Genomic DNA, 24,828 nt, shown 5'->3' with positions numbered 1-24,828 from the left:
AGAAGGTTGTAGGGGTCACGAGAGAAAGAGAATAGGTAGGCTTAGTTGAAAATGGGGAGGAAGGGAGGGGGAAGGGAAGGGGAGGGGGATTCGAGAGAAGAGAGTAAGGAAGAGCTTTAGGAAGTAGCTGGTAGGCCTAAGGTGGGGGTGAGAGGAGGAGGAGGAGGGGGGGAAAGAGAGGTGGGATGGGAGATCGGGAGGAGAGGGGAAAGAAGAGGAGGAAGTGTGGTAGGAGTGGGTGTGGGAGGGGAGGAGAGGGGAGAGGAGGGGGTGGAAGGAGAATGTGAGGATCTTGGTAGAGGAGGGAAGGGAGAGGGGGAGTGTGGTGGGGGTAGGTGTGGGAGGGGAGGAGAGGTGGAAGTGGGAGGGCAAGAAGACCTTAGGAGTAGGTTTGGGAGAGGATGGGATAGGGAGGGGGAGAAGGAGGGAGTTTGGGATGGTTGTGGGGGGGTGATGAAGGACTGGACGAGTATCCCTGCTCTCTTCCAGGTAGGGGTCCCCGTCTCTCTCTCTCTCTCTCTCTCTCTCTCTCTCTCTCTCTCTCTCTCTCTCTCTCTCTCTCTCTCTCTCTCTCCTTTCGTTATTCTATTCCTTGTCACTCATTTTCCCTCCCTCTCCCATCCTCTCCCTCTCCCTACGTCCTCTCTGCCATGTATTGATTAACTCTCTTCCTCTCTTTCTCTTTCTTCCTCTATCCATCCAGCGCGTCCATCCATCAGTCTCTCCCACTTTAAAGAATAATCATTAGATTTTTCTCGCTATTTCCATTCTTCAAACTCGACAGCAAATTATTCTCAGCCAGTAAATTAATTGGGAATAATAGTCTTGCATTTTAATTTAGTTATAGGTATGTATATAATGTGTATAAAAAAAATGAAATACAACCACAGATGAACGTATAGCAAGAAAGTAAGGATTTGTAGGGAAAAATGTTATATTGACTCGAACGCACTGGCTTGTTTACATTTTGAGGAGAGAAAACGGAGCAGGTCTGGGGGAGGGGGGACTCGGGTATGTAGTGACGTAACACCAAGGACAGTGCGTCATCAGGACTTTGCAGGTGGCTTGGGTGTATGGGAAGGGGAGAGAAGAGGGAAGGGGGATGAGGGGGGCAAGGAGAGAGGTAGAGGTAATAGGAAGGAGAGACTAAAAAGTTGTGGGGAAGGAAGCTGTGTTGCATGAAGGAAAGAAGGGGAAGATTGTGTGTGTGTGTGTGTGTGTGTGTGTGTGTGTGTGAGAGAGAGAGAGAGAGAGAGAGAGAATAGGCAAGAAGTCAAAGGTGGGTGGGTGGGGGAGTGACGGATGGATGGAGGGACGGGGAGGGGAGGAAAAGAGATAGTAAGTGGTAGGTGATGCAAGGGGAATGGGGTGAGGCAAGGGGAGGAGGAGAGAGGACACTGTAACCTCTCCCCCCTTTCCCCTCCCCTCCCGTTCCCCCTACTCCTTCCCTCCCCTTCCCCCTACTCCCTCCCTCCCCCCCTCCCACTCCTCTCAACTAAGTCAGTGCGCACTTACCCTTGCAAGTCTCTCTCTCTCTCTCTCTCTCTCTCTCTCTCTCTCTCTCTCTCTCTCTCTCTCTCTCTCTCTCTCTCTCGTTGTGCTATCCTTTCCTCCTGCTCCTATGCACTGTATTAGTGTTAAGGCCGGACCACCTCGTAGAGACCGTAAGGTCTGTGTGGTCTGTGTATCTATGTAACTCTATGTAACTCTCTCTCTCTCCTGTTCCATCTGTCAGATACATTTGGTCATTTACATTTTATCCGATTTTATCTCGCCATCTTCCTGAACCTGCCTGTGTCTGCCAGCCTGCCAATCTATCTGCCATCCCTTCCCTTCCCTTGCCTTCCCTTCCCTTCCCTTCCCTTCCCTTCCCTTCCCTTCCCTTCCCTTCCCTTCCTTTTTCGCCTCCTCTCCCACTCGCCACCCCTCCTCTTACACGTACACATATGGTTAGCTAAGTGAACAGGTGTGTGTGTGTGTGTGTGTGTGTGTGTGTGTGTGTGTGTGTGTGTGTGTGATATACTACGATGGTGTTTGTTGTTTGCAGTTTATGCCTATGTGCGTATACTTATGTGTGTATGTGTATATATCTGTTCATCCCTTGTGTATGTGTGCCAATTTTATGTGTATGCCTGTTTGTAAAGGTGTGTGCGTGTGGATGTGCGTGTGTATATTGTATGTGTGTGTATGTTTTTTCACGTGCATGTGCGTGTATGCAGTGTGTATATGAGGGGCGAGGTATTCACTTGTGTTATTGTCTGAAATGGTTCTAGTTATGCTCAATATGTAAGATCATTGGCTGAGAGAGAGAGAGAGAGAGAGAGAGAGAGAGAGAGAGAGCAGTAAACAAGGTGGAGGTAGTAAGGTTGGTGTCGGAAAAGAAAAGTTTTTGAAATATATGAAACAGCTTACGAAGAAGTTTGACACTAGTTCTAAGTGTTTGTGTGTGTGTGTGTGTGTGTGTGTGTGTGTGTGTGTGTGTGTGTTTAATGTATTATTTGAATAGATTAGTTCGGATTTCTGTTATTATTGTGATTATTATTACTGTATACTTCCTGTTGTTATTGTTATTACCGAACTTTTTATTATTATTATTATTATTATTATTATTATTATTATTACTGTAGCTGCTGCCACTAACCACTACTACTACTACTACTACTACTACTACTATTACTATTAACTAATTGTCGTTGTAGGGTAGTACAGTATTATTAATACTGATAAGCTAGGTAAGAGTAGAAAGGAAGGGAAGAAGGGGTAAAAAGAGTGTCAGGAGGAGGAGGAGGAGGATGGAAGGAGGGACGAGGGAGAGAGGGGGGAACAGGAATTGCCAAGAGGGAAGGAGGGAGGGAGAGGAAGGTAGAGGGGAGGAGTAAGATGGTAGGAGAGGAGCTGGATATAGAGGGAGGGAGGGAAGGAATGCAGGATGGGAATAAATTTGACCGTGAGGAGTGGGAGGGAAGTTGAGGAACGGGGAGGGGTGATAGGATGGAGTAAAGGCAGGATGTTAGACTGAGAAGGAGGGGAGGTGGCGATAAGAAGGAGGAAGAGAGAGAGAGAAGGGGAAAGGGAGGAGGGAGGGAGGGAGGGAAGAAGAGGATTTGCCATGAGGGAGGGAGGGATGGAGGGAATAAGTGGAGGATGCTGAGTGAGCCGCTAAGGTCATTCATGGTAGCAGGATGGGATGAATGAGACGGGGCGGGGGAGGGAGGGAGGAAAGGAGGGATACGAGGGGAGGGGGAGAGGGAGGGATAGATAAGAGGGGAAGGAGGAGAGGAAGGCAAAGCAAATATAGGAGGGAGGAAAGAGAGAACAACAAACGCATGGAGAGACTGGGATGAAGAACGATAGGCGAGGGGAGTGAGAAAGAGAGGAAGGTAGGGAAGAGAAGGAATTTTAAGGGGGTAGGGTGGAGAGAGGGAAGTCGAGGGTGATGGGAGGGAGGGAAGTAAAGGAATCGCCAGGAGGAAAGAGGGAGAAGGGGGAGGGAGGGAGGGAGGGAAGAACAGGAATCTCTAGGAGGGGGAGGGAGGGGGAAAGGGAGTACAGGATGTTGACTGACTGCCCTTAAGTCATTCATGGTGGAGATGAATGAGACAAGGATGGGAAGGAGGGAGGAAGGGATAACAGGAGAGACAGGAGGGGAGGAGGGAGGCAGAGGCAAAATGGAAGAGAAGTCGAAAGCAGGGAGGGGAAGAGAGGAGCCAGGAAAGAAAGGAAGGGACGGAGAGGGGAGAAGAGGTTGGAGTGGGGGGGAGGGGGAGAGGGGAGGGGTAGCTGCAATAAAAGTAACAGGTATATGAAGTTTACCTGTTCATCACATACTCTTTATAGTGGTTATATATACAGTATGGTCTGTAGGATCCGTATTTGAGAACTACCGGAAAACGTGGCATTAATGTATATTGTTGCCTCTCAGTGTCGTTTATTGCCTTTTGATGTTGACACAGTTTGCTTCAGAAACACGAGAGGCTTTTAAGGAGTAACAGGCAGGATAAACCGCTCAGAAAGAGGTATTGCGGAATCTCCAAAGGGAGCAAGAATCCGGGAGGGGGGGAAACGAATGCCAGAGTTAATATGAAGGAGTATGGTTTGGGATGGAGTGAAGGAGTTAACCGCCTGTACGACGAGCCTTGTCCTCTAATCTGGCGTCTGGCACATCCCCGTTCCTGGTGACATCATAACTGCGCGACATCCCGAAGCCACGACCGCCATACTCCGGCCCTGTGACGTCACGGTGGCCCTGGTGTGTGATTGGCGGGGTGTTGTGGTGGCGGGCGGCGGCGATTGGCGGGTGGGGGGACACGTCAGCCTCGTGGGGTCAGGGGAGGGGGTGGCGGTCGTAGGGTGGGGGTGGCACTCGATTGATTAGCGGGGAGTTGTAGTCGTCACGTCACCTGAGAGAGAGAGAGAGAGAGAGAGAGAGAGAGAGAGAGAATTTTCAGACACATGGAAGGGAGAGTGTGCATCTTTGAGTGGAGAGAGAGAGGGTCGTAATGAGTTGTGAATAGAGATTTAGAGTGCAGTACATGAGGGAGGGTGACTTGCGATGGTGAGAGGAATTAAAAGTAGAGATATTAAAGGTTAGGGATCAAGCAGCCATACCGATTAAACACCAGATTTCTATGGCTGGATTAAAACACACCTGGCCTGGTATTATGGTGTGTGGGATCAACTAGTTATTAGTCACGGATTACGAGAAGTACCCAACGCACAACAGGCAGCAGAAGAGTTATATTGAGGGAAGTTGGTCAGTGTGTGTGTGTGTGTGTGTGTGTGTGTGTGTGTGTGTGTGTGTGTGTGTGTGTGTGTGTGTGTGTGTTTAAAGTCGAGAAAGGAAGCCCCACCCGTACTGCAGGAAAAAGGCAAAAAATATGCAGTGGATGGTTATGTCATATAATATCCGGCCTTCCGTATATTCTGTCATGTTTGTACGACCTAAAAAAAACAAAAAGTACCGGTACCTGAATGTTTATATGTGTATTGCGGAGATAGCAGTTTTGGCCCGACTTGGACCCTCTTTAGGGGACCTACAGTAGGTTGAATTGAAAATGTATCGATATTTCCTAGTTCTGGTGTAATTCTTCCTTATTTTCGCGTGAGAGACGAGGGAAGCACCCGACATACGGGACTTTCTGCCAAGTAGGAAGGAAGAAAGAGGACGGAGGAAGAGGTAGATGGTGAGGAAGTGAATTTCAGGGGAGGGAACAGGTGTCGGGGGTTAAGCCAGCATCGCCAGGCAGTGTTTTTCGGGTATGCAACAATCATAAGACATAATAAGCATAAACATCAAAATTATCCAACCATTTTCCCAGCCTACCACTCGCTACTGTCCATGTACAAACTGGGAGAGACCCTGCGTAAAGTTCGCATGATTAACTATCTATCTGTAGCCAGGCGTCTTTATCTCGTAAGGGGTGGCTACATACAAATCGCCTCCATGTCGCCATGTCTCCTGCCCTCCCGCCAACTCATATCCCCCTCTCTCTTATACTTCTCGACTCTGTTCCTCCATCTCGTCCTCGGTCTCCCCCTCACCTCACACATAAACTTCTAGTTAGTCTCTCACAGAGTAATACACATAGTAACTAAACATTCCCAGACCACACCACGCAACCGTAAAATATAAAATCAAGGTCCCTACTTCTTTTCAAGGTGCGAACAGAGTATAGTTCTTTCACCTTAACTTGGCTTAGGTTTTCGTCCTTTTACAGCATATTTTACGTACATTCTTCCCATGGCACTTCTTTGTGACTATCATCTTATTGTAGTGTTAATCCTTCAGACAACAGAGTCAGTACTGAAAATAGAGATGGCAATTTTAGGCCAAGTTACAGTAAAAGGAGCTCCGTATAAAGAAGGAAAGCGCGCAAACATTCCCATAGAGCACAATACACAACTGTTGCATTTACTATCCAGGTCCCTAATTCCGTTCTGGGTGGCAGTAGGAAAGGGTCTTGCGGTATTGAAGAGGTCTGTGCATATCTTCTCATACTGAACGCTTGTTGATTGAGACCGGTATTCTCGTGGCAAGGAGGCTTCTCAGCACCTCATCCTTAGCATTTTATTTTTGGATACGATAGGTTAACCTCCTTGTGTACGTTATAGCACAGACGTTGTAAAGAAGGCAAGCAGTATTGAGTGCTTGTACCCACGCAGGATATAGATAAAGAGATAGATAAGGCCCAAGCATTCACAGAAGGTTCTAGGAAGTGTGTGCCGGGTATCCGTATCATGGCCTTTCACGGAACCCCTCGTGTGTTCGCCATTTTCCCTGGTTATGGTTAGTGTGGGAGCGCTGTTCATCCTTGTCAGTTCTGGGTAGTGAAGGCTTGTCGTGTGAGTACCTTGTGAGATAGTTATAGAAATGGAAGAAATATACGTTGATATTGAGGAAGAATTAATCAGATTAGCTGCTGAAGTTGCGTATGTTGTTGTTCTGGGGCAAAACTTTATCTCCACTACTTCATAAAAGTAACGTAGTTTGTGAGTAAGAATTTCCTCCATTTTAACACTTACGGTTCTGTGAACTAAGGATCTGTGATGGTTTTGTGTTTATTGGGAGGTTCTTTGTTGTGGTTATAGTGTAGAAGCGTCCTTTCACCTTGTTAGTTTTGTGACCACTCCTTACGGGATTAATGCGTTTGGCTATAGATTATTATTATTATTATTATTATTATTATTATTATTAGGTGACGCTGACCATCAACTCACTCGATGTGGTGCTGCTCTCAGGTGACTGCCCTTTCCTCTCTTCCTTCCTTCTTTCCTTCATTCTTTCCTTCATTCTTTCCTCTTCCTTCTGTCTACGGGTGACTTGACACTAAGTGACAAGCCAAATAGTTTCCTGTACACCAGGAAATTATTTACTACACTGGTTAGTAACCATATACCGTAATTGAATGATGGCGCCTGGTGTTTTAGTGGGTAATTAAGGCGCCCCAGTCGGATTGAGCCAGTACAGGTTTATATCCAAGGGATGGTTGGGGTTTATTGCTCACGTATTGCCACGCAAGGATAAGTGAGGCTGGTCACTCTCATCTTAAAGGTCAGAACCAGCTTGCCTAGCCCTGGGCTTCTACGCTTATGGGGTAACACAGGATTAGATGGCGAATGAATGAATTATTATTGTTAGTAGTAGTAGTAGTACCATATTATTAATATTACTATTATTATTATTATTATTTCTTCCAGTATTATGATATATATATTATTCTTACGACTACTAGAGGATTTGTCAGCTTAGGGGAGACTTTTCCAACAGGAGGGATAAACTGTATGTTAGTTTTTGTTAACCCCTTCACTGCCCATTGCCCCTCATAACTTAAGTAAAAATCGTTTGGTATGAGAAAAGTGGAATCCATCAGTGTAAGTTAATATCAGTAACATAATTCCCACCTGCCTGCCTCTTTGCCCACTTCACCCTACCTGCCTGCCTCACAACTACTTCTGCTTGCCCACCTCTTTATCTACTTGCCTTTCTCTACCTACCTCTGCCTTCCTGTCTCTCTACCTACCTGTCTGCCTGCCTGCCATTTTCTCCCTGCCCCTATACAGTACCTACTTACCTGCTTGCCTTTCTGCTTACCTGTCTCCTCTACCTACCTCAGTGCCTGCCTGTCTGTCTTTCTTCCTGCCTCTCTGCCTACCTTAATGTCTGCTTGTCATCCTTCCTCTCTGCCTACCTCCTTGCTTGTTAGCCAACCTCTCTGCCTACCTGTGTCAACCTGCCTGCCTGCCCCTACCTGCCTCTGTGCCACCCTGCCTGCCTCTACCTGCGTGTGTGTTGCTTCCTGCCTCTCTGTTTGCCTGTCTGGTTCCCTGCTTACCTGTGTGCCACCTACTTCTGCTTGCCTACCTCTCAGCCTACATCTGTGCCTGCCTGTCCACTTTTCTGCCTACCTCTGTGAGTGCCGTACCAGCCAGCCTCTCTACTTACCTCCACATATGCTTGCCTGCTTAACCCTTTTCTTTTCCCCATTTCCACAAGTATTTGTACCAACCTCCTCAGCCTATCTACATGCCAGCTGTCTCTCTCTACCAACATGCTCAGTGTTCTCCCCATGTGCTTTTACCTACCTCTCTACCCACCTCCATGCTTGACTGCCTGATGTTGATGACAGGCCATGGTCTTGAAGGCATGTCTGACGGTGAATTTGAAGACATCCAGGAGGAGATAGACATGAGGGCCAGTGACCCAAACCTAGTTCATCTTGGATGCCTTCATGTGGTGGCACTGATATAATGGGGTGGTTCTGCTGTCCAGTTATACACATCTTCCTTCGTCTCCATTCTTTTTCCCCCCAAAGGTGGTTGTAGACATAGGAAGAGGGGCAGCATCAGCCTTCAGTCCACTAGATTCACATTCAGATAATCCTGTTGCAACAAGATCAGCACCAGACCCATACCATTGAACACCACCATCACACTAGGCATTTGTTAGTCATAAACAGTATGATGGCCTCCGATACCTTGACACTCCCAGGCGCCCATGGCTCACTCATGGCTGAATAAAATCATGTGGCTTTGTTTGGAATAAAATATCAGAGTTTTTCCCACCATGAGAGGGTTAATGGTGACAGTACTGTATTTACTCAAGTTCCAGTGACTTACTCGCAGTATAAAAAACTCTGGTATTAGCTGCAGCAAACAGTAAATTAGTCTTGACTGTGAGAAGGTTAAAATGTCATCCAGAGGCAGTTACTTTATTTGCCCAACTTTATTTACTCCCTACTGCATTTTCAGATTCTATACATGGGGTGTAAACAGTGCCCTGAACCCTTTGCCCATAAACGATGAGAGAGATTGTTGAAAAATATGGTTGTGGAGATAGATGATAAGATTTTTACCTTGTTCGTTATTAAATATTAAGGGTATAATCTTTTTCATTCTAGGTTGATGGTGGAGCCATGGTAGTGTATGGGTGTTGATTTGACGCCACTTCTGTCATCAGTACATTTGTTCTTCAATTTATCACCATGGTTAGTATTCCATTAGTGCACATTATTAGTAACTGCAGTAATATATCACTGTTCATATTAACTTCTTCAGAACATTGATGTCCTTTTTATCATTTTCTTGCCATCTCCAGACATTTATATGTGGGCTAAGGAACCCTCTGACTTTTAATTGCTAGATGCAGCCATCATTATTGCCTCTCATATGAGAGGCCTTTCATGAGTTGCATAAAATGATTTGAAAGTAATAATAATACCCTTAAAAATATGTTGCCAAATTCAAGAGGTCAATAATAGGAAGACTCTACTGTAAACAAGCAGTGTTGGTCATGCATAATGCAATTGGATAGACTATATGGTAACTTTACTTGTTCAGGTTAGTGATGCAACAAGAAGGAGCATAAGGAAGAATATTATTTTGATGATGATCATATAATATGTATAAGTATAGACAGTAAGGTAGCTGCTATTGACCGTGGGAGGTACTGCCATGGTAGTGGAACTGGGCTGCAACTTAGTAACTAGCCACACAGTCATCATTATTAGCCAGGAAACTTAGCAGCAGGTATACTGTTCTGTCAGGAGTCCAAGCAGGGACTCTAACAGTGTTACACATTTTACATTTCGTTTTTCACAACAGTTTTGAGAAGTAAATTACAGTGGTTGGTTTTAGCATTTGGTTTAACTCCCAGTCCATGAAAAACGTCACCTCTACCATGGCCAACCTCAGTATGGCAATTTTTTAAGAGGAAAAATGTGATTTGAATTTATTTAATTAAGTGTATTCATACAGGTTAGTGATGGAGGGGAGGAAGGAGCAAGGGAGCCATAAAATGTGCAGTGTTGCAAGGGGCAAGTGTCCTGCATGCGTCCCATGGGTGTGATCACGTGTTCGGCCCCCATGAACCCAACAGCCAATGTCACCTACACGCACAAGAAGTTTAAGCGGGCCCAGTTGGAGGCCTGTGACACCACCTCCACACCCCAGCACCCAGCCAAGGAAGCACTGGCAAGGAATGGCAAGACTGAGGCCCCCACACTCCCACCACCGAAAGCAGCTGCCATTTACACCGATGGCTCCTTCCCAGTTAATGGGTTCATGTCTGGCCAGGGACCAAACAGTACCCAAGGGAGTTACAATCAGCCTCCTCTTGATACTGAGGAAGGCAAGAGGAAGAGCAACAGCAGTAGCGGAGGAAAGTACAAATGTGTCTATTGTGGTCTGGGGTGTGCCAAGCCCTCAGTGTTGGACAAGCACATCCGCACACACACCAATGAGCGGCCTTACAGCTGCGATCAGTGTAGTATAGCATTCAAGACCAAAAGTAACTACCTGAAGCACACCAGGTCCCAATCCCATAAGTTGCGGTGTGATGGAGGGACACAGGATGGCAGTGACGGCACAGTCGAGTCCAGTGATAATCTGGATGTGGATGGTGACGATGGATCGGGATGCTTTAGTCATGATGGAGGCCTTCAGTGCCAGCCCACAGACCTCTCTATCACTCAGCCCACCAGCAGGGACCACAACACCACTTCTCACAGTGCACCTCTGACCACAAGGGGCCAGGAGGATGTGGGAAAGGACAGAGGAAGTTCAATATACAAGCCAAAATTTCGTCATGCATATTCTTCTCCAGATGAGGGTTTGGTGAAGGGACAGTCGCCTCCTATAGTGAGACAACAGTCAGCACCAGCTCAAGTTGTTTGTTCAGTTGACAATAATACTGGCAACCTTTCAACATATCAAGTTTTTGCTGCCACCCATCCCAACCATTATAGTCATAGTGCACACTCTAGCCCCAGTCCACACTCACCAAGCCCTGCCAACCTCTCTAAGGCGTGTCTTCCTCCTCTTGATATTCATGCAGCAACTAGGAAAGAGGATGGAAGCTCATCCAGCCAGTTAAATTCAGTGGCCACTACCCAGAATGTTAGCTCACTCTGGAAGGGAATCAAATCCCCAAGTCCAGAAATAGTGGGAAGACATATCACAAAGCTCATTGTTGAGAATCAAGCCATTGTAGATACTAACAATCCTCTGTGGTCCAGACGATACAAGCGACAGTCAAGCATCGGTTCATCATCCAGCGAGAGTGATGGGTCTGGCAGTGGTAAAAGCCGGCGGTGTAGTCTCGTGGAGTCTGGGTTCAAGGCCAGCAAGACTTCCGCTCCAGGACCCCCTTCAACAGGCTCAGCACCCTTGCAGATGCAGCCAAGAGAACGAAGTCACTCCTTCACCTCAGAGGCTACCTTGGTTGAAAGACAGTCTCTGTACAGTCCCAGTCTTCCACCCACCCCAAACCTGCCTCCTGCTCAGCCTACATTCAGTCGTGTTAGTGCTTCCAAACCTTCCATATCATTACAAGGAATTGCTACCTCTTCTTCTCAGTCAGCACCTGCCCTCACTGCCTCCCACATGACTATGATAGACCCCTGTATGATCGATGGGTCACACAAGAGGTGTACATCGGAAGGATCCAGTGTTATGAGAGAGGTACCTAAAAATAGAATCATGGTGCCTGAAGACGCTGCCCTCTTGAGGCAGGTCCCACGCAGTCATGAAGGCTCCGTCATCAAGAATCTTCTTGAAACTGCTCGTGCTGGCATCGCCTCTGCCATTGATGAAACCCTGGAGAGACATGAACGTGCAAGAATCGCTAGTCAGTCCATTCCCCCTGGTGAGGTCTTGACATGTGTGTGCGTGCGTTGTAGGACTCCTTTTAGGAACCCTGAAGAGCTTGAGATGCACATGCGACACTGCTGTAGCCAGCGGGTGGGCACTGGTAGTGAGAGAGGCACCCCAGACTCAGTAAAGAGTGGTGATGGGGGACGTTGGGTGGCAGGAGAGCAGGATGAAGCACTAGACCTACAGAAGAAGCCAGAGCACATGGATCGAGAGCGCTCATCCTCCCGTGGGTCATCAAGTGGGGAGCCACCAAACCGTCGTGGTTCCCAAGATGACGCTCGCTACCGCTGTGATGCCTCATACAAGGTGTACAGGAGTAAGTCTGTTCCAGATGGGGTGCCACAAATCAAGCGGAAGATCTCCGAGGTGGATGGAAGCAGTCTTGATCGCTCCACATTCCTCTCCCCAATTTACCCTCCTGGAAAAGGGTATGGAGGATGTAAAAGTGATATCAGTCTGAAGATGATAGATGATATTAACAAGCAGAATAAGCTAAATAATCTTCAGTTATTTGGTGGTGAAGTTCAAATCCATGACGGTAATGAGCTCAAAACAATGCGGATAGATCCCAGCAAGCCACCGAGTCCTGCCATGGACATACGAATACCGCCACAACAGCTTGGAGGTGGAATGTCTAAGCCTGAAGTCTCTGTCCCAACATCAGTAGTGGTGACCATTGCAAAATCTGGCCTTAACTCTGGTGGTACAATGGTTCAAGTTGAAGGAAAGACCAGTACATCCTCCACAAAGACTGTTCCAAGTTTGGTCAGTTCATCATTGCACCCTGAACAGTCTGATATCCCAGTCCTCTCCCCAAATATCCAAGAGGCAGCTCACCCACCTGGAATGTACAACACATCCTTTTCCCCATCTTTCCTTCAGTATGCACCTCATCTTCAGCTTCCCAATTTGGCCATTCCCGGTATTCCTGCTCCTGATCTGGGAAGTATATCATTCTCCACTTACTCTCCTCGCACTCCAAGTCATGCAGGTCTGCTTCATCCCCAGACTTCTCTTACACATGGCCTGATCAGTTCACACAAGCAGAATATGATCAGATCTACAGTGAGTTCTGTGAGACCATCTCCTGGAGCCTTCTCTTCCAGCAAGCCAAACCTGCCACACCCAGCCTCACTTTCCACAGGTGTGCATCCTGGCATTCACCCTGGGGTCTCTGAAGCAGGTCCACAGCCATTGCTTGTCCAGGAGAAGGAGAAGGAGCACTACAGGCCACAAAATAAAGCCATGTCAGCCAGCTACCCGGCTCTGCTACCAGTGGGGGATGAGAAGGTGCCATATGTTCCTGGGATACCCGGACCTTACTCACAGGCCAACTTGGTGAACCCTCCAGCAAAGGGCATTGACAGAAACTCCATCTCGAATTCTACTTATCCCTCACATCTGCCTGTTCCCTATGTTGCACCAACCACGAGCGCTGTGCCCCATCCTCCATTAGTACCATCACCCAGGGATAAAAGCCTCACAGTAGCCAGACCACGGGAACCTCCAAACAGTCCAGTAAGGGAGCATTGCCAGGCCGCCACCATATTCAAAGTACATAATCGTATGGCACCCAAGGATGTTCCATCACCCAGGCCAAAAGCTCTTCCAGTGACTGTATGTAGTAAGCCCACTGAGATTAAAAATAATACTCCAGAGATAAGAATCCACCCAGTTGCATCTGAACCTGTTACTCTGGAAAAAAGCCCAGCTGAAAAAAGTGGAACTCCTAATGAAAGTAAGAAGCCTGAGTATTCTACCAAAAGCGATGCGTCAGAATCTGAGGAGTTTCTTCCACCTAGAAAACGTCCAAATTTTTTAGAACTTAAGCCCCAACCATTTACAAACAAATCATCCCTTGCTTTGATTGGCACAACTTTAGTTAGTCCAGACACTCCTCGACCTAAGAAGAGTTGTGTACAGATGTTGTTGAATGGTTCTGCATATACATACTTGGGGCATAAAGTGTCTACCAAATCATATTTTTGTTGTATCTACCGGCAGCAGCCAATGTACGTACCACAGTCCACTGATCCTAAGCTGTCCATGTACTCCAACTGGCAGCTCAGAAAGCCAGCCGAAGATAATCCACTCAAATTGCCACCATATCAAGCCATGGGCTTATACGAATCACACAGATATGACCGTTCTTACACCATTGCCAAATCAAAGGAGCTCAACTTGATACAGACTCACTCATCTTACTGGACATTTAAGGGAGAGAAAGAGAAGACCAAGGGGAAGGAGGATGACAAGTCTAAGGATAAAGATGCAAATGAAGTGAAGAGTGAAGGACCTAGTACAGAAAATGAGGATGAAGCTGACACAGAAAAAGCTTGCCCCACAGTCAAACATGAAGTCGAGGATTCTTCTCCAGAACCAGGTGTCAAAACGAGCCAGCCAGGGGAGGGGACAGATGGAGGCACATCTAAGCGTATCAAGATATTCGAGGGAGGGTTCAAGAGTACAGAGGATTACACGTATGTACGGGGACGCGGGCGTGGCCGCTATGTGTGTGAGACCTGTGGTATCCGCTGCAAGAAACCATCCATGCTGAAGAAGCACATCCGCACCCACACAGACCTGCGCCCATATGCCTGCAGACACTGTAGCTTCAGGTAGGTTGCAGGCTAGGAAGTACAGGTAGATGAGGATATGTGTCTTGATTTCATAATGCCAGGAATCAATGAAATAGAAGAATTATACCCATAAAAACATACGGTAAGTTGTTTATTCAGAAAATGCAACAATTTCAGCCAGATCCAAACCAATCTGTTTATCCGTTTGTTTATCTCTTGACTTATCTGCTTCCCTGTCTATCACCAGAAGGAAATGGGTTAATGAGTGGGTGCAAAAGTGATAAATGGATGCTGAGAAAACTGAAGATTTGACAAAGAAATGGATCGATGGTGTATGTCTGGAGAGATAACACAGAACATGGGTTGCAGTTTTTTGTTAAAATGGAAGTCAACAAAATTACAGTATTTCTTCACCATAGGGTTTTTTAGTTATTTAACTCTTTTATCCTGAGTTTGTGATCATTATTACCACCATCTTGTTTATCACAACCTTCATCATTATCAATATGATTTTTACAATATGCCTTTCTTTTTCACATGGGTTATATCCCATGGACATCCATGAGACGTGAATTTCTGTGGATGTTGAAACCCTAACCAGAGGGCTCCTACCTTTTGTAGTGCCCTCAAACATCACCCGGGATTAGAATCTACTTGTATGCTGTGTATTCGTAGATGAATTGCAAACAAACTGTGCTAAGTTTCAGAGAATGGAAAGTAAACTACTGAGTGTAGTTTGTGATGGTTTACTCATATGTGGAAAAACTGAGTTGGTAAAGTGGAACACTGCTGAAGATGAGGGCTTACTGTATTGTCCTCTTTTTTATCACCACCACCATCATCATTGTCATCATTATTGCCATCATCATGATTATCATATGCTGACTGTGGTGTGTTTGGCAGCTTCAAGACCAAGGGTAACCTGACAAAACACCTGCGTTCCAAGGCACATGACAAGCGGTGTGAGGAGATGGGTGTGGTGCCAGTGCCAACGGTAGTGGACGACTCGCACATTAACCACCGTGCCCTCGCTTTGCAGGTCAGGAGGTGCATCTTGGATACTGCACTGTTTTTGTGTTTTGTTTGCTGTACAGTACTGTTGTTGTTTCTAGGATGTTGTACTATTCTTACATCTTGAATACTCTATTTTGTTATCCTTTCAGTCATTACAAGTCACCTTTCGTGGCATTCACCCTTGCTATTTATACTTTGACCACTGTACCCTTGATTCAGCATACCCATTGTGATGCTGAGATCACTGAAAAATTCATTAGGAAAAAATATGGGTGGTATGATTAAACAAAAAGTGCATGAAAATTTTTGATGATGATATATTAAAATAAAATGATTTCTCAAGGATGGTAGCAGTGTGGTAGTTGGTCCTTCCAGAAATCATGCCACAGTCATGGATTTCAAACCACAGTAAAGTACAAAAAAATATATCAGTTAAAAATGGCTTCCTATAAAGCATAGTTATTAGTTTCCTTAAATTTACTGTACAGTGTACTGATTATTAGAGAAAATAGTGATTTATGTAACACATCCCTGACTAGGACTGCCTGTTTCCAGCTGACTGATGTTTTGTACACTTTTTGATATACAGTACTGTATAATAACAGTGTATCATGTAGGCTAATATAGGATGCATTTATATCTTTACAGTGCATTATGGTTCATATTGCTATCCATTTGTCAGTGTTTTCATTTCCTGTATGATTAACAGCATTGATTATATAGTAGTTATTTGTATTCAGGGGAAGCTGGAACAGGAAGGTCGTAGAGACAGTATGGAGTGCGACGATGACGAGGAGGACGAAGAGGACGATGATGATGATGGTGATGATGACGACGAGGATGACGAGGATGAGTTGATGGGTGGAGTGAACACTCAGTTCCAGGATGCTCAGGGCCACAGCCACACCAATCATAGTACTCCATCACCACCACAGGGACAAGGAACAGATGGAACCAGTGTTGAGGTGAAGCAAGAGCCCAAGGATGTAACATGGGAAGGGGGAGTGCAAGGTGTAAGGTCTGGGGTGCTGGTGATGCACCCGGCTGTGTCTGCCCCGAGTGAGACTCTACCCATTCCTCATGCCACAAAGGAGGGCAAGGTGCAGCAAGTCATGGGCACAGAGGCCTCAGGAGATTCACCTATGGACCTGAGTGTGAAGAAGGGTGTCACCAGTACCGCCACCCTCACTCATGTCAGTGACAAGTCCCTAATCATGAAGAAATCCCCCAACCCAAGGAGGCCCAGTTTCTTGCCCCTGATGAGCCGACCATCAGTTGCTGATCTGAGATCTCCTGTTGCTGGCCTGGCTTCCCCTGCCACCCCTTCCACTCCAATCAGAGAACATCCCTCAGAGATCCTGTCTCCTGTAACAGAATCTTCCACCCTCCTGAAGTCAATCTACAACACAACGGAGCGTGCCTCGCACGTGTCATGTGAGAAGCCCCACGTAGTGCCAGACCCTACCAAAGAAAATGGCAGCAGCAGTTCCATGTTGCAGGCGTACCTGAAGGAGCGTGCTGTTCTGGACACAACCATCAAGAGACAGCAGTATAAAGACTCATCCTCCGACACATCCCCAGACTCCCCTCACACTAACCTGGCCCCATTGCCTCCTTCCTCTCCTTCACCATCACCCTCACCTACCCTTAAACATGTACCTGTACCCACACACACCTCAGAGGTATCACATAAAGGAAAGAAGAAAGTGGGCACAAAAGACAGTGAAACTCTTTCAAAAGACACACAAAATGGAGAAGGTGAAGCAGGTGCTTGTACTATGGATGGCCAGAGCCCCTCATCAACATCTTCTCCAGCTCCCAACACAAACCTTACTTTCAGCAGCAGCAGCAACAGTACCTGTGTCTCTCAGGTGACCATTGCAAACAGCAGTGTGAGTCAGAGTGGTAGTGCCACCAGCAGTGTCACCCAAGCTTCGACCACCACCACTACCACCTCAAGAATGCCCACGCCACCTGCCAACCTGACCGTGGTAAACAGCAGAGGTGTGGATGCTAAGACAGCCTTCCTGGTGCCCAGTGGCGTTGTGCCATCATCCCTAAACAGGTGAGGTCCATATCACCTGCTATGCAGGTAGCTGGAGAGGTCCAGTGATGTTTGAAGGATCAGTACAGCTTGGAATGTTTAAGGAAGATTGATCTGTTTTCTTTTTGAGTGTATATATAATAATACAAAGCATAGATCTGATATAGAAAATCACATTAGCAATATATTGCATCATCATTAAAATGACTGCTAAAATGGACTTGGATTAGGCTAATGGGTTTTTGTACTATGCATCATATGTGGTGTCAGCTTGTTTCACACAAGAATCCACTGATCATTTTTTGACTGAGTGTCTGTGATCCCAAGCCCATAACCCTATCCACCCATGTTTAACAATGTTGGTATAATTGAACCTGAAATGTGGTGCAATTTGTTTCTTAACTCTCGTGATAGCATAAAGGATGTAGGAACAGACTGAGAATACCATCACCTCTGATTTATCATCCAGAAAATGGAAAAAAGAAAGAAAAACAAATCCTGGCAACCACCTAGCTCCTTGTGATGTGAAATGAAATTAATGTTAATGTGATGTTTGTGTTCTGTAATATGAAATACAGTACTATACAGTATTTTAACCCCTCAGCTGCATATAGCATTCCGGAAATGCCAGTCGGTAGACTACGTTGTACATTCCGTAAGAGCTGCATGAAATATTGTGAATAAAATATTATCATGTTTGGTTAGGTATAAGTGGGTCAAAACACATGATGAAACACAATTTTTTTTAACCAGTTTTCCCACAACAGGGACATAGGAAATGTTTAGGACCACCACAACCTAGGGGTTAAGTGATTCTTTGACTTTTATCTGCTTAATGTACACTGGTTTTATCCCCAACCACTGTTTATAGGTGGGAAGTAGGGTTGGAATACTGATGATGATGATGATCATGATGATGATTTACCTCCACCATGTCTTACATCCTAACTTCCACCAGACTGGGAAACGATGATGGAAAGTGCAAATGTTCCTTTTGCCACAAGGAATTTAACCGACACTCTCAGCTGAGCATCCACATGAACATCCACTACATGGAACGGCCATACCGCTGTGAGTCATGTGCTGTCTCATTCAGGACCAATGGCCACCTTCAGAAGCACAAACGCTCTGTCAGCCACTTCAACAAGGTCAGTTGTTTGGTAAAGATGAGCCCTGTAATCTGGCTGGGATGGGAGGTTTCATAGCACCTCTTTCTTATCTGTTTATTTTGCATATTGCTCTTTAACATTCTGTCTATCTGTTGCCAGATGCCTTAATTCCATTAGGTGGCCACAGACAAATTGCCTCCATGTCCATGTCGCCCTGTCCCCTGCCATTTTGCTGCCCTCCCCCAACCTACCCCCACCCCCCCTGTCTCATATACCTACCTACTCCATCCCTCCATCTCATTCATATGTATGTTTTTTTTAGTATTGAAATATAAGTATACTTTACATCAGTGACAGGAGGATATGGAGGTAATATGCAAAATTTAACTTAATCACTCATTTATTGTCCATTTTTCCCATGTGGCCATACCATCACAAGGTATTTCTTCTATTTTCAAGCATAGGCACATCAGTCAAGAATAATCTGTAACCATTTTTGTAATTTCATATAGGTCTGGGGTTAGAGGTGAGTGTGCAGTTCCTGGGGTAAGAGGTGGGTGTGCATTAACTGAGCATGATTGAAATCAAGAGATGGTTGGTGGTTTTTCTATCCAGATGCAGTATACTGTAGCGTGGTTGCCACCAGTTTAAGTGATGTGAACTACAGCAGCCCAGTCTTGGACCTTCCTACACACCTAAAGGGATAAGGATCGATTACTACCATTTTTTGTGATTTCCAGTAAAACTCATACGTATGGAGAAGATTATGTTTGTGTTTTGAAGTTAGGATTCGGAGGATTTGAATGGTGAGTGATTGAATGTGTATTCCTTTTCTCTGGGCATGATATTGTTTAGCACTTAGTCTGCAATGTTTTTCCTTGCTCTCAGAGCCTTACCTTACCTAATCTTTGTGTGGGGAAAGTGATTAGGATGATGATGATAATGATTGTGATGATGCAGTGTTTTCCCTGATGACCCATGAAAACCTCCACAGGTAAACATGAACATGACCTTCGGGACCCCCAGCACAGACAACCCTCGCCCCTTCAAGTGCCGAGACTGCAAGATTGCCTTCCGCATCCACGGCCATCTGGCAAAACACCTGCGCTCCAAGATGCACATCATGAAGGTATGACTATGCAGTGAGACTCGTCTTTCAGCCTCTTAATATTAAGACATTTAATTGTCCCAGCCTTGGCCGTCTGTTGACACGGTAGTAAAATTCTCATGTCCTATACGACTGTGCATTAATTCTTTGTGCTCTGAGTCCAGAAAATAGATGGAGGTTTTTCTTGTTTTCCTGTCAAGTAAACACCGACAGGGTGAACTCTATGATTTAAAATGATCTAGACTACTGTAGCCCAACCTCTGGCCATCAAGGTGGGGCAACAAAAGGTTTGGATAATGGCTGGATGGATGAATAAAAAATAGAAAAGAAAAATTTTCAGTTTAATAAAATAATACTACTTGAAGTTAAAAGCAATAATGATGTAGAGGAATGAATTATCCACTCACCAACCCTTGCAGCTGGAGTGCCTTGGTAAATTGCCGTTTGGGACGTATGCCGAGATGGAGCGCTCAGGGGCCAACCTCAATGAGATTGACACCACTGATTGTGACAACTCACTCGAGAGTCTAAAGGTAGGTAGTAGGAACTTGTGTGGAAGAAAGTGCAGTTATTTTTCATAGGGTGTATGATTTCTAGGTAGGAAATTTCTTGAAGGCTCTGGTTATAGCATTATTTGTGTTACTGTAGACTTCTGTGAAGGTGTCTGTCTCTCTGAATAGCTTAATACATTATTCTGGGAGCAGTAGTGACAACAGAAAGGATCACAAGATGTTTTTTTTCAAACTCAGCAATGACTCTTCTTCTCATGACACACTTCCCTCCCTTCCCTATTTGTTCTTGCACATCTCCCCACCTTGGTCTTTGTCTCAAGTTCTTCCCCCAACCACATCACTCTGTCTGGTGCTTTGAATCCATGGGCGTACGTACCACGACTTTCATCACCCAGGCCCTGGCAGTGCGTCTGTATGAGAAGGACCCAGGCAAGCTGACAACGTGGCAGACCCAGCAACATCCCCCTCGAGCCCGTACCATCAGCTCCTCTTCCACCTCATCAGATGACTACCCCATGCAGGATGACCAGGATGATCCCGGAGCACAGAACCCCACCGTGGCCAATGATGATGATATTGGAAACTCAGGTATTTACTGTTACCGTTTTAATTCAGCCATTACGCATGTAGGATTTTTCAGTCTTCACCAGCCCGTACCGAAGTCATTAGCTTTCATTGCTTTGGTAGCCAACAGTGAAGATATTGGCATCTTGGGGCCTTTCTGGCTGTTACCATTACTTTTTGCATCAGTCCCTTCTTTTGTGCCACCTAGGCATCTCCTTGATATAAAGAAGGGTCCGAGTAGAATGTATAATAATGCAGCCTTGTCTGAGTTGGTTGGAGGTGTTTTGTATTACGCTAATGCTACCAGGGACATAGGGGATCTCGTGTAGCTAAAGGTTACAGTAGCCTAACCTCAAGTCCTCCTAATGCCTTAGGTCCTCCTGGGCCAATACGGAGTAACATAGAGTGGTTATTAATGTTTACTGTTACTTTACCTTCCTTCAGTCTTTACTGCAGCAATCTGTGCTCACTTTTATTCACCTCACCAGTCCAATCAAGGTTCATAAGCTTTACAATACCAGCCAGTGATGATACTGAAAACATGGGTACATTTCTCTCCCTCCCCCACTTCTGGTTTTGAAGCTTTTTTCAGTCTTCACCTTTGCATACATTCATATACTCTTATGCACAGAGGGTGATTATAGTTTAATTGGAAGCAGATTCAGCCAGCAATCAAGAAGTCCTGGATTTGATTCCAGTGTTGGCTGTTGGATAAATTCTGTAGTTGCATGATGGAGTCAAGGGGAATATAGTGGCTTAACAAAAATTGATTGTCTGCCCTCAGTGACCCTCATGCAGTCAGTAGGCATTAATGCAGAGCTGTCGTATACAAATACACGTAACCACTGACAGATGGCGAAGATGATGAGGAGATGCCTGTAGTGCGTGAGGTAGCAAGGGCAGGACCAGCAACAGGAGCAGGGTCGGGAAGTGGAGCAGGGCCGTCTCGGAGCCCACACCCCCACCCACACCCACACCTCTCACCCATTGAAGTTGGCTCAGTGAGTGTGCACATGATGGTCTCAGGCTAAGCTAACCTTCGTGAATTTAACTATCCCTTAACTGAAGACTGCATAAATGTGTGGCTGACAATTCTGACCTGGGACGCTAATTCTTCGTTACTGGTTACTAATATGCTTTGGATTGTCTCTTACAAAATAGTGCTGGAGCTTAAACTCCATAGATTTTCACTAAGCTGTACCTTTTCTGTGTTGCAGATGCTTAATTGTTTTAAGACACCGAATTCTCTGTGGAAGCACAATAAGTGGTTGCATTATTACCTTATAGCCAAAATTAAGTAAAATATTAGTCCCAAATACTTTGTACACATCTCCAGTCAGATGTGTAACTGGATACAAAATGATATGTGTTTGATGTGCCCTAGTCAGCCATGTTGTAGCAGTATATACTGTGCGCAACATCCCTTGAGTTGGTGATGAAGCTGCATTACAGTACAGTACTTAAGAAGTTAGCTATAACCATTCCAACCTCATGAATGACATGTCCCTGTAAGTCATACTTTCATCACCTTAGGAGGCTCTCAGGAATCTTTTCTTGAACAGCAGTACTAATAATAATGGTTTATCTTTTGCTTCTCAAACACATCAGTTCTTCACAAGAATTCACCAGTGCTCAAAACTTCAAAATAACAGGATTGTCAGTTCATTAGTAGGCATCAGAAAAGTTTATTTCTGCATGTGGCATATTAATATTTTTCTATGTAGTATTTATGTAAACTTTGTTAATACTGTATAAAAAACATATTATGGTAGGTGGGGGCACTCACCATCCACTCACTCGATGTAGTGCTGCTCTTGGGTGTCTGCCCTTTCCTCTCCATCCCTCTTTCCTTCCATTCTCTTCTGTCTTTTCTTCATTCTTTCCTTGTCCTTCTGCCTACGGGTGACTTTACACTCCCTCTTCTGTCTTTCTCTCCTTCGTTCTTTCCACTTCCTTCAGCCTGTGGGTGACTCTACACTGAGTGACAAGCCAAATGGTTTCCTGTGCACCAGGAAACCATTTACTACGCTGGGTGGTAACCATATAACCAAACTATGGCGCCTGGTGGTTTAGTGGGTAATTATTGTGCTCCAGTCGGATTGAGCCGGTGAAGGTTTATATCCAAGGGGTGGTTGGGTTGATTGCTCATGTAATGCCACTCAGGGATGAGTGAGGCTGGCCTCTCTCATCTTAAATGTCGGGACCAACTGCCTAGCCCCGGGCTCCTACGCTCCTCATGGGGCAATGTATGATTGGATGATGGATGGATGATACACCAGAATGGAGATGTGTAGTATAGAAAATATCACTTAGATGAAGTAAGAAACGTATGGGAGAATGGAAAGGTGTAATATAAAGAGTAAATCACTGAGGAAGAAGTGCTAGAAAACCTCCCAAGGTGATATCACCAGCTTCTGTGTGATGTGAGTGTGTGTGTAGCAGGATATGTCTCCCTCAGGGCGCCACAGCGGGTCTGGTTGCGTGTCACCTCTGTCATGAGAAGTTTCTTGATATAGAGCACCTCAGTGGCCACCTCTACACTGTCCACAAGGTCTCAGTGGCATACCGGTACGTTCCCTTCCACACTACGTTACAGTACTCCATCTCTGCTATTTCACACATCACATTGTCTTGACCCTTTGAACTTGATATCATTTTTTATTCTTGCTACGGTACTCATTGATGATGTTTTCAAGCTTGGAAAGACCTCTAATAGTGAAGAGAATTTTGAAGGCTGTTTCCAACCCCTCCAGTTCAGTATATTTCCCCTGCCTTAAATAAAAATCATCTGGAGGTAACAAGAATTCAGTTAGAAATACCTTCAGACTGAAGGATTAAGAAGCTCCTCTGCAGGTGATGATGATGTGGAAAATTCTCCTATTTAATTTTAGACACATGTGACATCTTTCACATTAGGTACAGTATTTTTAACCATTTACAGCACAGGTAACAGAACTTTACAGAGTGCAGATGGAACTTTTGTCGTAAAAATGATATTTAATGTGGTAGGGTAATTGAAGGAGTTATAGTACATTCTGCATTACCTAAACATTGCTTCAGTCACCCTTTTTGAAATACTTGCCACAGCACCACATGTACCAGTAAATATATTGCTCTTTTATTCATACTTGTTTGACGTCTGTTAACACTTTTGTAACTAAAAAAAGCATGAAGTAGTTGTGTTGCATAAATTGTCCATATTGCCACTAACAGCCATGTTACTAATTATCAGTGAAGATAAGTTGTACAAGATTAAATTCTGAATATAAAAGGTTTCTGATTGCTGTTTTAAATTGTAGGATATGATATGCTTATTGCATAATATTGTTATTGGTGGTGTGCTTTTGTTTATAATGTTTCCTTGTTCATGTTGTTGTGGTCACAGGTTCATCTGAATGTGAACCTGATGGACTGCAGGCTGACGTTGCTTGTCTCATGCAGTCCATTCTCTTCCTTTTGGAGGATGGGGAATGATTATATCAGTACCATCACAGGAAGGCATCTCTCCAGCCCTTTTTTTTATTTATTTATTTATTATTATTATTTTTTTTTTTAATAATTGAGAAATGTCATTAGCTTCAAGGTTTCATACCTGTAGCATTTAGTAGCTTGTACATTTATTTTAATTACATTCCATAATTGTGTGGCATATTTTTTTATCATCATCTTCATCCAGACCTCCTTTCCCATCCTGGGGCAAGGTGAGTAGCATGTCCAGACAGCCCAAATTTGCCCAATCCAATGAGCCACGCTTCTATTCACTCATCATTCAAGCCTCCGGAATCCTGGCTCTATCTGATACGCCAAAAATATTTACCACATTCTGTAGCTTCACATTAACGTATCTGATAGAGTCAGTCAGATATAATATACAGTACGTTTATTTCAGGAACAGCTAACCCCGGATATGGAGTGGTACTGGTGTGTGGTGTGTGAGATCAAATTCCCCAGTGCCCAGCAGTTGCTGACACACCGCCACCACCACCACCACCACCACCATCATCTGGCAGCAGCAGGCAGCACACCTAAGCTCAAGTCCTCTCTCCCATTGTCTCCATAAGACATCACGCCTCACACACCCCAGCAATGGCAGTGGCAGTGTGGTAGAGGTGCTCCCAAGTAAAGAGGTAGTGAGTCCAGTCTTGGCTCAAGTATTCTCTCCCAGTGGCCCCATAAGACATGGCACTTACTTAGTAGTGGCAGCGGCAGTGTGGCATTCCAGTAAAGAGTTGAAGGTGGTGGTGGCCTT

At 45.2% G+C, this 24,828-nt stretch overlaps 1 protein-coding gene across 1 annotated transcript; it reads left to right on the top strand.

The window, feature by feature from the left end:
- Positions 1–9,825: 9,825 nt before the first annotated feature.
- shn (zinc finger protein schnurri) lies at positions 9,826–24,572 on the top strand. The gene is made up of 11 exons (XM_080266229.1): positions 9,826–14,267; positions 15,132–15,267; positions 15,983–16,872; positions 16,987–17,307; positions 18,245–18,434; positions 19,390–19,524; positions 19,923–20,036; positions 20,411–20,603; positions 21,432–21,580; positions 23,038–23,147; positions 24,469–24,572. The coding sequence occupies exons 1-11, from the start codon at positions 9,826–9,828 to the stop codon at positions 24,476–24,478; spliced, it is 6,690 nt and encodes a 2,229-aa protein (XP_080122355.1). The 3' UTR covers positions 24,479–24,572.
- Positions 24,573–24,828: the final 256 nt, after the last annotated feature.

Source organism: Coenobita brevimanus, chromosome 19 (assembly GCF_032717465.1).
Source record: "Coenobita brevimanus isolate Jiangsu-jjx chromosome 19, ASM3271746v2, whole genome shotgun sequence".
In the NCBI taxonomy this organism is placed as follows: domain Eukaryota; kingdom Metazoa; phylum Arthropoda; class Malacostraca; order Decapoda; family Coenobitidae; genus Coenobita; species Coenobita brevimanus.
The sequence above is the reverse complement of the archived record's forward strand: the minus strand, read 5'-3'. Positions and strand labels throughout refer to the sequence as shown.

Excerpts from the sequence above, each read along its gene's own strand:
- shn (XM_080266229.1), top strand. The coding sequence starts at position 9,826 with ATGCGTCCCATGGGTGTGATCACGTGTTCGGCCCCCATGAACCCAACA. Across the intron at positions 14,268-15,131 it reads TGCAGACACTGTAGCTTCAG|CTTCAAGACCAAGGGTAACC; the intron begins GTAGGTTGCAGG and ends TGTGTTTGGCAG. Across the intron at positions 18,435-19,389 it reads CTGTCAGCCACTTCAACAAG|GTAAACATGAACATGACCTT; the intron begins GTCAGTTGTTTG and ends AAACCTCCACAG.